Below are 17,555 nucleotides of genomic sequence, written 5' to 3' on the forward strand. Positions count from 1 at the left end.
AATTGCACTTAAGGTGCCATTTGCATCTATGGTTACCCTACTCAGGATCCCTTTAAAGATTCAAGTATTGCCCTTGGCTTTTTAAATTTTTCTTACAATATTAGTTTTCCATACCCACTCCTTATTTTATTATACATGCTGCTTTCTTCCTTGTCCCCCCCCCCCCTTTTTTAATGGCTGAACCTTCCTCAGAGTCAGCTGAAACTTTTTTTTTTTTTTAAAGTCAGGAATGCATAATGGGTTGATTACAGGCACCTGATAGCAGGTTGTCCCTCTGTTGGACTTGAAGAGTGATCCCTGGTTGAGGGAATGATCATCAGATTTTACTATAAAGCTTCTTTTTCCTTTCAAATGAGCAGCCTGGGTCTGATGTCTTGATCTTTGGATGTATTGATATTTTAGTAATGTTTCATTCAGTGATTTCTAAGAGTCCAGATTGTAACATTGGCTACTACAAAATGGTGACTTTAAAATTCTGGCTTTACCTTTTAAGAAGATTATGTTATGTTTTCTGAGTGTTGTATGTGCAACAGTTTACTTGTGTGGGGCCAGCACAGGATATAAAAAGGTATCAGATCCCTTGGAACTCGAGTTACAGATAGTTGTGAGCTCTTCTGTGGGTGTTGAACCCAGGTACTCTTCAAGAACATTGAGTATTCTTAGCTGCAGCCCTGCATTATAACCCTTTATTACACACCTGTGTACGTACATACATGTATGTACGTACACAAAGGACTTTTCTGTTTGAGGAAAGTGGTTTTTAGCAGCTGCGTGATAGGTCTACTTTCATTATATATACTCAGTGGAAAGAAGCCAGAATGTCATCTGTAGGAATCCCATTCTAATTAACTCTCCGAGATCATTTTGATAAAAACAAAATGAATAAAATAAACTTTGCTTTAAAGCATATTAATTACTTAAGATTTACTCTGAAAAAAATTCCTTTTTATTCTTTGATGTTTTAAGAAAAGACCTTAGTTTGTAACCCATGCTTTTTTTGTCTATTTTTCCCCAGCCTCCCAAATGTTGGGGCTATAGACCCCGTGCCAAGGTTCCTAGCTTTACCCTACACGATGAATTGTTTAGTAATTGAGATGCTTAAGAAAATCAGTTTCCCAAGTACATCTTACCTTTCTGGGGGGTGCTGGTGGATAGAATTATGTATCTCTGGCTGGCTTTCTGTGTGGACCAGACTAGCCTTGAACTCTCAGAGATCTACTTTCCTCTGCCTCTTGAGTGCTGGGATTAAAGGCATGTGCCATCGTGTCTGGTTACTTTAAATTTTGTACTTTAAATTCAGTCACAGCCACAGAGTTACTATGAATAATGGACACAGGTGTTTTTCACCCCTAAAGTTAATTGATCAGAAAGGAAAAGTCTTAATAGATAATAAAATAGAGAGCAGTATTGATTTTTAGCCTAATATATTGAATGAACACTTTTAAAAAAATTAAAGCAATAGAATTTTTCTTTTGAAAGTATTGAACATGAAATATTTACATAGTGTGGTAATATTTTGTGCTTCCTAGTTTTATATTTTATGCATTGTTGAAAAATTTTATTTTCTTTGGTCTCATAATCAGTTGTGAAGTGAAACTGTTTTCTCCCTACATTGTCAAATGTTTAGGGTTGTAATTTTGCTTTTCAGCTCGTGATGACCAGCCTACAATCCATTCTTGAAAATGTGGACACACCAGAATTACTTTGCAAATGTGTTAAATGCATTCTTTTGGTGGCTCGATGCTACCCTCATATTTTCAGCACCAATTTTAGGGTGAGTTTCTTATTCCCACCGTTCTCTCATGGTGGTATGATTCTGTGAGGAAGTGGGTCATCAGATAGGAAAGAAGCTTCTGACTTTTTGGATATAATCAGTGATGTTTTGGAGGAACGGGGTTTATTGGTGCAGTAATATCACAACAGTGGTGATAATGACAATGGTGATAATATTTTATAAAAAGTAACAGCTCCATTTTCCCCCCGATATTAATACCTCTTGTATAGAAGAGATTTCTTTAGTGTTATGACTATAGTTTCTTTTTCTCCTGCCTCACCAACTCCCATATCAGGTAGATTGAACAGCTTTTGCTAGGGTCTTTTAATGTGATGTGATCTCACTGATGAAACCTTAAAATGACTGGTCTCATCTTTTTGTCTCCATCAAGGATACAGTTGATATATTAGTTGGATGGCACATAGATCATACTCAGAAACCCTCTCTCACACAGCAGGTGTCTGGTAAGTCCTAATTTGTGTCAATCCTGTAAGTCTGTGCAAAGAAGTGTTGATCTGATCTAGCAAAAAGGGTTGATTCAGGAAGATAAATTAGCTTTTATTAATGAGCATCATTGGGTAGCTCTCACAAAGCAAAATTATGTAGTAAATAGTGGGTTAGGAGAAATCCATATTATAGTGTTACACTCTATGAGAATTTAAAGACTATATCTGAAGTTGTCTGTAACCTAGAATGGAAGATTCTGCTTTTTTTTTTAAATGTGCCTTAATAGTTTACCATGGGTGTTGGGTCCCCTGGAACTGGAGTTACAGACGATTTTGAACTGCCATGTGGGTGCTGGAATTGAACCCAGATCCTCTGGAAGAACAATCAGTGCTCTTAACGGCTGAGCCATCTCTTCAGACCTCATTTGTTGTTGTTGTTCTTTTTTTTTTAAAGATTTATTTATTTATTATGTGTACAACATTCTGCCTCCATGTGTGCCCACATGCCAGAAGAGGGCGCCAGATCTCATCACAGATGGCTGTGAGCCACCACGTGGTCACTGGGAACCGAACTCATGACCTCTGGAAGAGCAGCTAGACTATTAACCACTGAGCCATCTCTCCAGCCCCTCATTTGTTGTTTTTATTGTTGCTTTTATGGTCATTTTAATTAAATGAGCCACAAATAATTGGAAGTTCGTCATCTGTGATAGAGAACAAATGATAATTCAGTTCGTTTCCACACACTTGCTTACTGACATGATAGAGTTTCTTTACTTCTCTGAATCTTAACTTTTGAAACAGTGTGCCAGTTAGAATGGATGGTGTCATTTCTTGTCATTTCTGCTGTGAAACCAAATGTACATCCTTGGTGACTAGTCATGGCCCTGGGATAGAAAGCTAGGTTGATAGTACATGGTGGCATTTAAAATGTGTGTGTGTGTGTGTGTGTGTGTGTGTGTGTGTGTGTGTGTGTGTGGTGTTTGTGGGTATGGTGACATTATAGATATTAAATCAGATATAAAAAGATACATGATTTACACACTGATTTCTGTAGAATGTCAATTTTTATAACATTAAGAGGGTTGATTAATCACCAGCATGCTTTTTAGTGGCAACTCTAATGTTTTTGATACAGGGTATATTTTAAGAGTAGATAGCTTGAAAGCAGGGTTCATTTTTACTTTTGGTAATCCCTCCCATGCCTTTTTTTTCCTTCCCCATTTTGATTTCAAAATTTCTTCCGTGATGTCAAGGGTGGTTGCAGAGTTTGGAGCCATTTTGGGTAGCTGACCTTGCATTTTCTACTACTCTTCTTGGTCAATTCCTTGAAGATATGGAGGCATATGCTGAGGTAAGCTGTAGAAAGCCAAATTATTCTCAAAGATAATAAACAGAATTAGATTCATTTTAAAAATAATTAAGACTGACATTTAAGCAGAAATTAATAAGATCATTGAGATTGTTTTTTAAATTTATTATATATATATGTGTGTACACATGTCTGATATTATGCAAAGTTTAAATGTTTTTGATAGCAGGTTTTTTTTTTGAAGGCAAATCTCATAATTAATTCCTTTCTGTTGTTGTTGCCAAAGGGCAGATAAATGCAGTTTAGAAATGAAAAACACCCCTAAAGATGCTGCCCTTGCGTAGCCAGAGGCTCTCATATGCTGTGGAGGACAAGCATTCGCTTTGCTCCATTGGTGCAGCTATGTATGAATGTGTTGACTTTGAAGGTGCTTCGTGCATGCAGCCTTTGCCCTTGCTCCTGGCCTCACTGCTGCAGCTCTTTTGTCTACATGTCTTTTGTACCATGGTTCTTGTTTGGCTGGCCCACACACTGAGTTTGTTTTAGTTCTTTGCTACTATGAGGCAGTAAGAGTTTGTTCATTATTCTACCACTTTCATCACTGATATATTTGTTTGCTTTCTTCAGGAAGAAAGAATAGACTATTATATTTCCACATTTTTCTTTTGCCCCCCGTAACGTGTAGAATACAGGCTTCCCCATAAAGATTAATCTTTCAAAAACTACCCATTTCCATAGGTAGGACACTTCCTTTAGGCATTTTAATACTACTTCTCTTTCTCCTTTTTTGGGGGGGTACTTAATTATGTATAGAAATATGTTAGTTCTAATACCCAATCTTAATTCTCTTTTGGTATAGCTTAAACTTTCAATTAACTTTTAAGTCTGTATAGTAGGTCTTCAAATTTCTAACCCCTTTCCTTTGGAGTGCAAACTATTAATATATTATTAATTTTTTGGTCAGAAATTATATGGAATTATTTTTTAGTAGAAAACAAATTCTGGAATGCCAAAATGTTGTGCATTTTGTACTTAGGCAACAGTATATTATATATGCATAAGAGTGTTTTGTTTTAACACCTACTGTGTTGATGTAGATCATTTCCATAATTACCTGGGTTTGTGTGGAATGGTTTAGATAGAGAACTTTAGGTATATGGAGTCCTATGTTTCCTCTTTTAGGCTAAAATTTCTCTTAATGGTAATCTTTTCTAGGGCTATGTGTGGTTGAACACACCTTTAACTCCAGGATCTGCGAGGCAGAGTTAGGCAATCTGTGTGTTGGAGACCATCCTGGTCTATATACTGAGTTCCAGACCAGCAGGGCTACTTAGTGAGACCCTATTTTAAAAGGAGGAGGGGAAAAGAAAACTGCTAATGTTAAGCAACTTTAAGAATTGGGAGACTTATTGGATAAGTCTCTGCTACTCCAGAGGCTGAGTGAGATATGAGGATCGATGGAGCCCAGAAGCCTTGTCAACATAGTAGACTCTATCTGAAAATAAAGTGTTGGGGAATGGGGAGGGGCAGATTATAAGAAATAGGGACTAGAATGTAGCTCACTACAGACCCCTTGCCTAGTATGTGCTAGGGCTTGGTCTTGATTGCTGGTTACTAGCTTACAGCAATAAAGCCAAAACAAATCCTTCAGTGTACTACTATTTCAATAAGAATGTTGTATATTTATGTCTAGGACCTCAGCCATGTGGCCTCTGGGGAGTCAGTGGATGAAGATGTTCCTCCTCCATCAGTGTCATTGCCAAAGCTGGCAGCACTTCTCCGAGTGTTCAGTACTGTGGTGAGGAGCATTGGGGAGCGCTTCAGCCCAATTCGGGGTCCACCGATTACTGAGGCATATGTCACAGATGTAAGTGTCTTTTTAAAAACCAGGTTGTATTATGAGGGCCTCCTGTACCCAGTAAACTATATTAACCATTTTTGTAAATGTGTTTGTGTCTGGTTACTTTCTTACTCAGAAAAGTAGGAAGACTGCTTATCAACCACCATCCTCACATTCTCACCCCACTTAGAAAGGGCTATTCTAAATTTTTACACACCCTTGACATTTCTCTAAGGAGTTCCTTCACAGATCCATGTATTTTTATTTTCTTTGGTACCGGAGGTTGGACCCAGTGCCTTGCATAGACTCTATTCTCATCTGCACCTCATAAAGCACTGAACTTTTTACTCAACTTACACTTACTATTTTCAATATATAATTATTATTTTTTTTTTTTTTAAAAATTGAGTCTTAGTTTTCAACACAATAAGAATAATAGACTACAAAGCATCAGCAGTTACTGTCTTGGGTTGATTGTAAAGTTTGTAGTAGAGCCTTTGCCTTGCATGAAAACCCTGAATGCTACTGCAATAAAAACAAAAACTGGTCGTTTTTTTTTGAGCATGACAACATGAAACTCAGGAGTCAGCCTTTGATGTAAAAAAATTACTATTTTAAAATATCAGCCTGAAGCCAGGTATGAGAAATGACCAAATTCCTGCACTTGAGTGGTCATTGCATGACGTAGTTTAGCAGAGAGAAATGATCCTTGAGCCTTGCTCTGGAGTGAGGAGGAAAGACAGTCTTCACTACTGAAGTGTGCTACTGCTCAGGTACAGTGCTGGCTTTTTAGGGGCATAACTTTATAGACACATTGCTAGGTGAATAAAGTACTGTGTGATTCTTGGTAAGGTTCATGTGTATTAGAGTAGAAGTATCAGATATATATATCTAAGCCTGTGTTGATAATTGAAATCTTCAAAATGGCTTAATTTCTGTCTTTTTATTGCTTAAAAAGTTTCTGCTTGAAGAGTGAAGTAGAGACAGTTAACTCAAATAAAAAACAAAAAGAAAGGAGCGTAAGCTTTTCCAGAATAGTTATATTTTAAATATGTTATGAAGGCCTTTAATTTTGGTTTTTGTGAATAGCATTAATGAAACTTACATACAGATCTTAAAGACAATCCACTGGGTATTATTGATAAAGATTTGTGACAGTTTTTGGCTTGAACTTTTCCATTTTTTAAAAAAGGTCTTATTTGAAATTTATTAAGTAAATATTGTTACAACTTTAATGATTTCTCTCTGTGTGTGTGTGTATGTTGGAAATTATTTGGCTTTTATGATTCTTAATAGAATTGTGCACACCAGGAATTCTTATGTTGAGAAACAACTTCCAGGACTCAGTGGTAGAATGTCTGGCTACAATGGTTATTGATACACAAACTTTTAATATTAGCTTAAAGCAACTTTAGTATTTATTTTGAAAAGATTATTAAAAATCCAAGATCTAGCTGAGTGGTGCCTTTAATTCCAGTGCTCGGAAGAAGGAAGCAGGCAGATATCTGAGTTTGAGACCATCCTGGCCTACAAAGTGAGTTCCTAGGACAGCCAGAACTGTTTTACAAAGAAATCCTGACTTGAAAAACCAAAATAGAACAAACAAACACACACACACAAAACTCCAAAAAACAAAACAACCAAATTAACAACAACAACAAAATCAAAGATCTGTGTTTAAGCAAATGTGAGCAGGACATTCCTAAGTGTACTAACTTGTGGTGTGTATCATAAGACACTAAGCTTTAGCCATTTGATAATTTCTAGGAATAGAGGAAGAGTATAAGTGAACTCAAAGGGGGCAAATTCCATTTCTTGTCAAGACAGTAATTTGGAATACTTTTTAGCCAAAATCTTTTTGTATATAGTATTAAAGTATTTATATACACTAAAGTATATAGTATTGGCTACCAAGAATTAGAGAACCAACTGTGAACTATGTGGAGGTGCACATCTGTAAACCAATCTGGGTTAACCTTTCCCCCATTTCAAACAGGGGGAAAACAATCCCCCAAACAATAAGACTGTTAACTAGACAGATAATTTTGAGTTGAAGCTGCATTAAATAGCAAATAGTGGTGTAGAGAAGCTTGTGTTTAAAAAGGTGCTTGTTTTCCCCATTTGCAGGTTCTATACAGAGTAATGAGATGCGTGACGGCTGCAAACCAAGTGTTTTTTTCTGAGGCTGTGTTGACAGCTGCTAATGAGTGTGTTGGTGTTTTGCTCGGCAGCTTGGATCCTAGCATGACTATACATTGTGACATGGTCATTACATATGGATTAGATCAACTGGAGAATTGCCAGACTTGTGGTACCGATTATATCATCTCAGTCTTGAATTTGCTCACATTGGTATGTGAATTACTCCTTTTGTTTTAAATCGTTGTTTATGTAGGTCTTTAAGTTGATGTGGAAGAATCTAAAGAATTTTGCTTCATGTCTTTTAAGAAAGGCTCTGCTTTTATCTTTTTAAGATCCCATTGATAACTCTTAGTTTTCTAGTCCAGTATGCTTTTTTTTTTTTCTAATATCAAATTGCCTTTAGTGTTTGAGCTCACTTTACTCTTCATTCTCTGACCCTGTGTTGATTACTGGAGAATCACTTGTATGGGAGAAGGTACTTGACTACTTTCAAAAACCTGCTAAAATTTTATTTCTTAGAAAAAACTTGTATGATTCTTTTTAAATTTCTTTTTTCCCTTAATATATTAACTGTACATAACTGCTCCCTTTAAAATATAATGAAATAGTGAATTTTTATACTTAATACTTAGCTCCTGTAGTTAGAAATGCATGTCCTGTCTGGTTTGTGTAGGTTGTTGATTGCCTCCTCCTGGCAGTTTATCCAATTTTAGTATTTTAAAGAACTCCTGGTCCTTTTACTGTCCTCATTGTTTTGCCTTTTTTTAAAAGAATTCCCAACTATGTAATCCTTTTATATTGACATTTTTTTCACTTTGTAATGTGCATTTAAGGTTCTTCCTTGCCTTTTTGTAAGCTAAGTAAGCTTATTTTAAAATTTTGTTCTTTTAGATTGTTGAGCAGATAAATACAAAACTACCATCATCGTTTGTAGAAAAGCTTTTTATACCATCATCTAAACTGCTATTTTTACGATACCATAAAGAAAAGGAGGTAAGTAATATATGGATAACAAGCGAATTACTTCTGACATTGAAAAGTGGGGTTTACTTACTGGACTATGTCAGTATGAAATGATGCTTGATATTAAATATAAAGGAATTACAGTGAATGCTTTAGGTTAATACTTGTTATCATACTAGCACCTTCTTGATTGTGAGGTACCTCATAACTTTTTAAAAGTATCCATAATTTACTTTTATTAACTCAATTTTGGTAAATTTTCATAAAGGCAAATAGGCAGATTTATTTCTAAAATTATAAATTCAGAAGTATTACATGTATTAAAAATACATTACTAGTTATTAATCAGCAGATGCTCCGAATTGACTGTAGACTTAGCTAGATGGGGGGGGGGAATCAAGCTTAAACTGCTGTTGTATATGTGTTGGTATTGATTTAAAAATACAGCAACAACAACAAAATATCCTGCAGTGCTTCTTGTGAAGTTTCACATTAGCAGCTTTTAGAGCATTCTTTATAATAAATCCATAGAGCTTTGTAAAAAGCTCACCAATATATATGTTCCCTAAGGTTGGTCTTGTAAAATGAACCTTTTGGGTGTTAACGGACTGTGAGTATCTAAATCTTGCATGGTGATCTCCCTAGCATGCTATATAGAGTGATTTTTAACCACTTTACTGAAATTTTCTTTTTTAGGTTGTTGCTGTGGCCCATGCTGTTTATCAAGCAGTGCTCAGCTTGAAGAATATTCCTGTTCTGGAGACTGCCTATAAATTAATTTTGGGAGAAATGACTTGTGCACTAAACAATCTGCTACACAGTCTCCAGCTCCCTGACGCCTGTTCTGAGATTAAACACGAGGCTTTTCAGAATCATGTGTTCAATGTTGACAATGCCAACTTTGTAGTTATATTTGATCTCAGTGCCCTGACAACAATTGGAAATGCCAAAAACTCATTAATTGGGGTGAGTCTTTAATTGTAAAGATTTGTTATTTATGCATTTAGCGTTATTTCTGGTTTTGAGGCGGGGATCTACTGTGTGGCATAGGTTGGCCTTGAACTCATTGTGTTTTTGCTTTAGCCTTCTGAGTACTGACTGGGATTATTGGAATATGCCACCACTCCTAACCATAAAGACTATCCATAGTTAAGCCCTCTTCACCCTTTGCTATCTTGTTTTCTTTTTGTTTCTCTTCTTTTTTTGTAATAGATTTTATATAGGCCAGATTAACTTTAGGTGCTGAGGTTATAGGCATGTATCACCATGTCCATTCATAACCTCATATTTTATTTGTGGGTTGGGGATAGAGTTCAACATTTAGTACTTTCTTTAATTGCTTCCCATCTTATTTTTGGAGATATGGTCTTTCATTGAATTTGTGCATCACTAATTCATTCAGCTAGTTAGTCCAGTGAGTTCCAGGTTTCTGTTTGTCTCTTGAGGGCTGGGATTACAGATTTGTGCCTACTTTATGTGGGTGTTGGTAGTTTGAACTCATGTCCTTGTGCTTGCATGGCAAGTGCTTTACCCACTGAGCCAGCTTCTCAGCTCAGACTCACATTTTTTTTCTTTGTCTTTTTCTGGAAGAAGAAATAGCACTTTTTTTCCCCCCAACTTCAAAAGAGGACCTGGAACTCTTGTCAGGCTGCTCAAATAGCTTGTAACTTGAAATCTAGCATGTGTGTACACATACACACACCACCACCACCATCATCATAAAAATAATAATAAAAACTAAATGGGAAAAAATTTTTCAGCCAGATGTGGTAGTACATGCTTATAGTCTGAGCACCTAGAGATTGGAGATAGAAGAACTGCCAGTTCTAGACCAGCCTGCAGTTAGGTATTAGTCCACACAGTGAGACTCTGTCAAAAAATGAAAAGTTCTTTATCCCTTTTAGGAATTCTTATTATAAAATTAATAGTTAGTGATGGGGAGAAAGACTTTTGTGTGTGTGTGTATCCTCAGATTAGGTGCTCATGTTCCTACAAACAATACTAATAAATTTGTTGGATCTTAAACAGACACACAGTTGAAGTAGAGAGTTTAAGAAAGTGTTTAGTGGGAATGCATGGGATCATAGGGCAATTGGATAGGTGCAGATGTGACCAAAATACATTATGTACATGAATGAAAATGTCTTAAGGAAAACATCAATTATATATTAATTAATAAATATTAACATTTAATTTATTAATTAAAATTAATATTAAATATAAACATAATTATATATTAATAAATATATACAGAAGCATACTGGGTGTGGGGAGGGAGAGGATTGGGTATGTAACTAAGTGACAGAGTGTTTGGATTCAATTCCAGTATCACAAAAAATCAAATGGTGTAATAATAAATTTGAAGTGGCATCACTAACACCCCCCTCCTTTTTTTTGAGTTAGCTCTGTCTTGTCTACCCACACTTCTGCCTTTGCCTCTCAAGTATTGGAATTATAGACTTGTACTAATAAATCTGGCTATATCCTTTTGATTTTATAATTATTGTACTAGTTTATATATTCTTTCTATTGAACCATACAGAAACAATAATTTAAGGAGAGAGGAATGCTCTGTATTAAATGATAATGTTTTCTAAGACTCGATGTTCATGCTTACTTTCTTTGCTTGTATGCTCAGCGTATCCATGCTGTCCCATAGATGCCCCTTCCTCTATGATACTTACTCCTTACATATGAAGCTTGTGGGAAACTCTCTTCTTAATACACCTAAGTTTTATTTTTGAGAAATTCATGTCCTGTATTATCCAATCCTGTAGATTGGATAAGGTTTACGATCAGTGATTTGGCATTCTGAAAAAGCGATGTATGAGGCAGGTAGTTAGATGGAGCATTGTGTCTTAGAGGAAAAGGAATAGGTGGAAAAGGCTTAGAGAGGCAGGATTGCTGGCTTTGTTATTGAACAAGATACCTTGCCATTTGTAATATGCTAAAAGTTGAGCAAATGTAGGCTTTGTATCAAAGAGTACAAAGAGTAGTGTATCAAGGACTTTGCTTAAACTAGACAAGCATCAGCAAACTGGCCATTTGCCCCAGATTTAGTTGTACATCTGTTTAGTTGCTTTTGTTTTAAATAGCTTGATTGGGCTATACTTTATTATGTTCTCACTTTGTAAAGAAAGTTATATCAGAGGCAGCCAGCTACTCCTTGTTTTGAATGGCTTATGATGATGCCAGTCAGCCTAACTTGAGGGAATGTTAGCTGAAGACCTCAGCTTTGTGTACTAGATAATTTCCAAGTTTTAGACCGTTGCTTTAGATTTTAAGTGTCTAAGCACCCTTGATTCCAAAGGTAGATTGCTTGTGTATGCTTGTGTGTGTCTCGGGGGAGCCATAAATATACTTTGTCTGTTTTTACCTTGGCAGATGTGGGCACTGTCTCCAACTGTGTTTGCACTGCTGAGTAAGAATCTGATGATTGTGCATAGTGACCTAGCTGTTCACTTCCCTGCAATTCAGTATGCAGTGTTGTACACCCTGTATTCCCATTGTACCAGGTACTGTGCTCACAGGTCCTCAGAAGGAAAAAAACAAGAAATGTTTCTTCAGTTTGTTGTCTTCATTTAATAACAGCTGAAAAGATGCTCTCCACTTTGTCTTTCAGGCATGATCACTTCATATCCAGTAGTCTTAGCTCTTCATCTCCTTCCTTGTTTGATGGTGCTGTGATTAGTACTGTAACTACAGCCACAAAGAAACATTTCTCAATTATATTAAATCTTTTGGGAATATTGCTAAAGAAAGAAAATCTTAACCAGGACACCAGGTACATAAATAATTTTTTAAAATAATACTGAGTTCCTAAGTTTATTAATTCTTTGTGATTTGAGGCTAAGAAATTTAGATTGCAGCTTCATTGTGAAGCACCTGATTGGATTCTGTTACTTGAATTTATGTACCCTGCTGGGCTCTACTTTGGGGCCATTTTCTAGTGGCATCATGCTGCTTTTCAGAAACAGAATACCATGATGCAGAAACAAATTTCTCTAGACTTAGCCTTTTATTTGTAGGTTTATTTTACTTTTAAATATGTATATTTTTGTGTATCTCTGTGAGGGCAGCACTCTTGGAGGCTTGTGGTATTAGATTTCCCTGGTGGGGGAGTAACAGATTGTTGTGAGCTGGCTGATGTGGGTGTTGGAAACTGAACATCAGTCCTCAGCAAGGGTACTAGGCACTCAGCCATTGCAGATTCTCCAGCTCCACCTTTTCTTCCTTCCTTCCTTCCTTCCTTCCTTCCTTCCTTCCTTCCTTCCTTCCTTCCTTTCTTTCTTTCTTTCTTTCTTTCTTTCTTTCTTTCTTTCTTTCTATTTTTACTTGTGTTGTTTGAAAAATAAAATGAAAACTGGTAGAAGAAAGTTTTTTTTTTTTTAAATGTAAAGCCAACTGTTTATTTTATGTTTCAGGAAATTATTAATGACATGGGCTTTGGAAGTGGCTGTGTTAATGAAGAAGTCTGAAACATATGCACCTTTATTTTCCCTTCCATCTTTTCATAAATTTTCCAAAGGCCTTTTAGCCAACAGTAAGAGACTTACTATGTTTTCATTTTGTTTACCCTTTAAAAGGTAATATTGGTTAATGGGAGAAGGTAGTTACAGCAGCACTCTTCTGCCATGAAGTGAGTAGTTCCTATTTTAATTCCATATATAGTAGTCTTGATTAATTTTTATTCTATTTGAAAAATAATTGAATTGTCAAATTTTCAACCTTAACTTTATTCCATGAACTTGAATTTTGTTGAATATTAATTTCCTAGGTGTTTGTACCAGTGAGGTTTCCAGGCAAGAGTAGGGTATAATCCATACTAGGTGCATCTTGTTTGATGAGTGAGTAAATGAAGAATGGATGGGTTCAGAATGTTATGTTGACTGAAATGTACTTTTAAGGGGTACAAACTGAAAGTTACTTTTCCTTTTTAATAATAGCTCTTGTTGAAGATGTGAATATCTGTTTGCAAGCATGCAGCAGTCTCCATGCTCTGTCTTCTTCCTTGCCAGATGATCTGCTGCAGAGGTATGGACTAGATAGAGACTGAATCTTTGGCTCTGGCTATAATGGCATGGGAATGCTACCACACCTGCTTTATCTGTTATTTTTCATAGGTGTGTTGATGTCTGCCGTGTTCAGCTTGTCCATAGTGGAACTCGTATTCGACAGGCCTTTGGAAAGCTACTGAAGTCAATTCCTTTAGATGTTGTACTAAGGTATAACTGTTTTGGCTTGCTATGTTTTTACTGCTTTGTAATTGTCTACCATAGTAAAAGATCAATCATCATATTTAGTGCATTAATTTAACATATTGCATGATACTTCTTAGTGATCAATGACATGTCAGAGGAAATTTTTGGAGACCTAGAAGCAGAAAACTCTTTTTTTTTTGTAATCTTTGTCATCTTATAATAATTAGGGTAGAATAATTCATGTAGTACCCCAAATCCATTACTTAGTAATTAAATTGTTTTGTTTTGTTTCTTTAAGGGAGAGTTTCTCTGTGTAGCTTTGGCTGTCCTGGAACTTGCTCTGTATACCAGGCTGTTCTCAAATTCAAGAGAGTTAGATGTTTATTAAAGGATTTATTTTCTTTAGTGTCTGAGTGTTTTGCCTGTGTGTATGTTTCTCTCTGTATCACCATGTGTATGCCGGGTGCCTGCTGAGATGTTGAATAAACTTTTATGACTTTTGATTAAGTTGATTTTGGAGAATTTGTTTTGTTTTTGAGATAGGGTTTCACTTATCCCAAGCTAGCCTCCAACTTTTTATACAGCCAAGGAAAATCCTAAACTCTAGATTCTCTGGCCTTCCTCCAAAGTGCTGGGATTGTAGGTGTGCATCACTGTGTTCAGTTTATTCTGTCTGTGAGCAAACCTAGGGCTTTGTGCTGGACAAGCATTCCACTGACTGAACTACATCCCCAGTACGTACCCTCTCTCTTTTCCCTTTTTCATTTTAACATCATCATCATCATTATGATTGTTGTTATTATTGGCAAGGTCTCATGTTGTAGTGCACAATAGTCCCAAATTGGTCTTGAACTCAGGATCTTCCTGCCTCCCAAATCCTGGAATTACAGGTATACGCTAACAGTATTTTTTAAGATTTTATTTTTACTTTTTGTGTTTGTTTGTGAGTGTGTCTGTCCCCTGTAGGTGAGTCACCTGTGTGGGTGCTGGGAATTGAACTCAGGTCATCTGGAAGAGCAACAAGAGCACTGAGTACTCTTAACATTGAACCATCTCTCCAGCCTTCTGCATTAACAATTTGGGAACCTTTAATATTCTAAAATTGTGAAATTATACACTCACACTCTTATTTTTGTTTTGTTTTGGTTTTGGTTTTTGATACAAGATTTTTCTTTGTAGCCCTGGTTTTAGAACCTACTCAGTAAATCATGCCTTTTGAGTGCTGGAATTAAAGGCATTTAGCACTAACACCCAGTTTTTTTTATTTTTAAAGGTAGGTTCTCATTATATAACCATAGGCATATCTAGAATTTGCTAGGTAGACCAAGCTGGCCTTTTATTCAGGGATCTGCCTGCTTCTGCTTCCTTAATACTGTGAGTAAAGGCATGGACAACCACTCCTGGCATCCTCTATCCATTTTTAAGCCTTGGTTTTATTTTTGCTTCCAATGAAGTTCCAGTACTCCATTTATAGAATCTGCTAACCTTCCTTCTAAAATATCTTTCATGACGATGACTTTTTTGTTAACAGCAATAACAACCACACAGAGATTCAGGAAATTTCTCTAGCATTGAGAAGCCACATGAGTAAAGCACCAAGTAACACGTTCCACCCTCAGGACTTTTCTGATGTCATCAGTTTCATTTTGTATGGGAACTCTCACCGAACAGGGTAAGTAAGGCTCTGATGATTTCATTAGAGAGCAGTACTGATAAGACTCTTGTGATGATTACATCCACATTTGAGAAAACATTGATCCAATGGGCCCCATTGGAAGGTAACATTGTTTGGTGGCTCATATAATTTTTTCAGCTTTGGAGATAGATACTGCTTTGAAGGTAGCGTTTGTGGGAACAGAAATGGGCTGTGACTTTCTCTGGTGAAATGTGATTGACAGTTGATTGATCTGATTGCCATGAATGCTTTGGAGGGAGGGTTGGAGATGTTACTGTTAAGATGTTCGGTTGTAGTGAATGAAATGTAACCTGAAGGCCAAATAGTTATGAGCAATGTAGCCAGTAATTCAGTTTCATTACACTCCAGCCTGTTCTTAAAGTGTAGTGGCTTCTTTTGGTATGAAAAATTGGTACCTATTCCCATTCCCCTTGTACTTGTTTTGATTATTAAGATGAAGTTGTCATTGTCTGTTACATATGAAACTACTTTTCCCAGGAAGGACAATTGGTTAGAAAGATTGTTCTATAGCTGCCAGAGGCTGGATAAGCGTGACCAATCTACAATTCCCCGCAATCTTCTAAAGACAGATGCTGTCCTTTGGCAGTGGGCTATTTGGGAAGCTGCGCAGTTCACTGTTCTTTCAAAGTTGCGAACCCCACTGGGCAGAGCTCAGGACACGTTCCAGACAATTGAAGGTAACCAGTAATTTAATTTGGCATTCTTCAAACTTTGTGATGTAGATAAATTTCTAGGTCTTTTAACTTCAGAAATCCTGGCTTTATAATTGGTAGGGTTCAGATGTTTTTTTTTTTTTTTTTTTTTTTCCTGTACTGTTCACTAAATTAGTTCTAGATATGACTTTAAGAGAAGGTTTTATTAAGTAATTGTATTGCCATGTGTATGTCTGTTTTTGTTCAAAAGCTTAGGTTATATGGAACAAACATTTTCCCCCCAAAATGAAAGATATTTAATCTTTGGTTTTTGTTTTATTTTAAATTGATGCGTATATAAACAGGATAATTTGTAAATTGATTTATTAAGAATTTTCTGATTCATAGTGTTGCTGCCTTTGTTTTTAGGTATCATTAGAAGTCTTGCAGCCCACACACTAAACCCTGACCAGGATGTTAGTCAGTGGACCACTGCAGATAATGACGAAGGCCATGGAAGCAATCAGCTTAGACTTGTTCTTCTGCTTCAGTATCTGGAGAACCTGGAGAAATTAATGTATAATGCCTATGAGGGATGTGCAAATGCGTTAACATCACCCCCCAAGGTTGGTGTCCATAGAATTATAGTGGTGCTTTGTAACAGAGTCATTGTGAAACAGTAACCATGTGTATTTAGTTTATATGTATTCAAGGTATCTTCACAATAACTTGAACCAGTTTAGTTCTTCTTTCCCTTTTTTTTTTTAAAGGTCATTAGGACTTTTTTCTATACCAATCGACAGACTTGTCAAGACTGGCTTACTCGGATCCGCCTCTCCATCATGAGGGTAGGGTTGTTGGCAGGTCAGCCTGCTGTGACAGTGAGACATGGCTTTGACTTACTGACTGAAATGAAAGCAAATAGTCTAACTCAGGTAAGGTCATTGGGAATACATTTTAGCTGTAGAAATTTGGGTTTGATCTCTGATGAAATTCAGTCTACAGATAAGTTAACTTCAGTTCTTTCTCAAGGCTCTTCATCCAATATCTTATAAAACTAATGATTCCCCCAGTCATTTATGTTTTTTACATAGAAAATGTTAAAAATATGAACTTTTTATTCTTAAAGACTGGGACTTTAGGAATAATTGTAAGAATAATTTGTATGTGGATCACATTCTTAGATTGTTTTGGGAAGTTCTTAATTTAATTAGGTTCAGAATAAAAAAATGGAATCTAAAACAACAGAATACTCATTTCTTAATAAATGTTTTTTAAGTTAATTAAGCTAAATAGCGTGAAAGAAATTGTTAAATATATGTAAGTTGTGGCCAGTAGTTTATAAGTTCAGTAGAAATTTTTCAGTGGTGTCAAGTTCTTAATTTAATTAGGTTCAGAATAAATAAATGGAATCTAAAACAACAGAATACTCATTTCTTAATAAATGTTTTTTAAGTTAATTAAGCTAAATAGCGTGAAAGAAATTGTTAAATATATGTAAGTTGTGGCCAGTAGTTTATAAGTTCAGTAGAAATTTTTCAGTGGTGTC

The 17,555-nt window shown here is 36.1% G+C and overlaps 1 protein-coding gene across 1 annotated transcript in view; it reads left to right on the forward strand.

The window, feature by feature from the left end:
- Window positions 1–17,555, forward strand: part of Smg1 (SMG1 nonsense mediated mRNA decay associated PI3K related kinase) — a 105,646-nt gene that overhangs the window by 38,086 nt on the left and 50,005 nt on the right. Inside the window, exons 7-22 of the mRNA XM_050143150.1 lie at window positions 1,649–1,774; window positions 2,166–2,238; window positions 3,477–3,574; window positions 5,226–5,399; window positions 7,500–7,724; window positions 8,406–8,507; window positions 9,174–9,443; window positions 11,862–11,992; window positions 12,100–12,261; window positions 12,902–13,020; window positions 13,424–13,511; window positions 13,601–13,702; window positions 15,210–15,350; window positions 15,852–16,051; window positions 16,436–16,632; window positions 16,777–17,025. Coding sequence (XP_049999107.1) covers window positions 1,649–1,774; window positions 2,166–2,238; window positions 3,477–3,574; window positions 5,226–5,399; window positions 7,500–7,724; window positions 8,406–8,507; window positions 9,174–9,443; window positions 11,862–11,992; window positions 12,100–12,261; window positions 12,902–13,020; window positions 13,424–13,511; window positions 13,601–13,702; window positions 15,210–15,350; window positions 15,852–16,051; window positions 16,436–16,632; window positions 16,777–17,025 — 2,457 coding nt within the window. The remainder of the gene's footprint in view (window positions 1–1,648; window positions 1,775–2,165; window positions 2,239–3,476; window positions 3,575–5,225; window positions 5,400–7,499; window positions 7,725–8,405; window positions 8,508–9,173; window positions 9,444–11,861; window positions 11,993–12,099; window positions 12,262–12,901; window positions 13,021–13,423; window positions 13,512–13,600; window positions 13,703–15,209; window positions 15,351–15,851; window positions 16,052–16,435; window positions 16,633–16,776; window positions 17,026–17,555) is intronic.

The sequence above is a fragment of the Alexandromys fortis genome, unplaced genomic scaffold, assembly GCF_014885135.2.
Source record: "Alexandromys fortis isolate MF-2015 unplaced genomic scaffold, M_Fortis_MF-2015_v1.1 scaffold_45, whole genome shotgun sequence".
In the NCBI taxonomy this organism is placed as follows: Eukaryota; Metazoa; Chordata; class Mammalia; order Rodentia; family Cricetidae; genus Alexandromys; species Alexandromys fortis.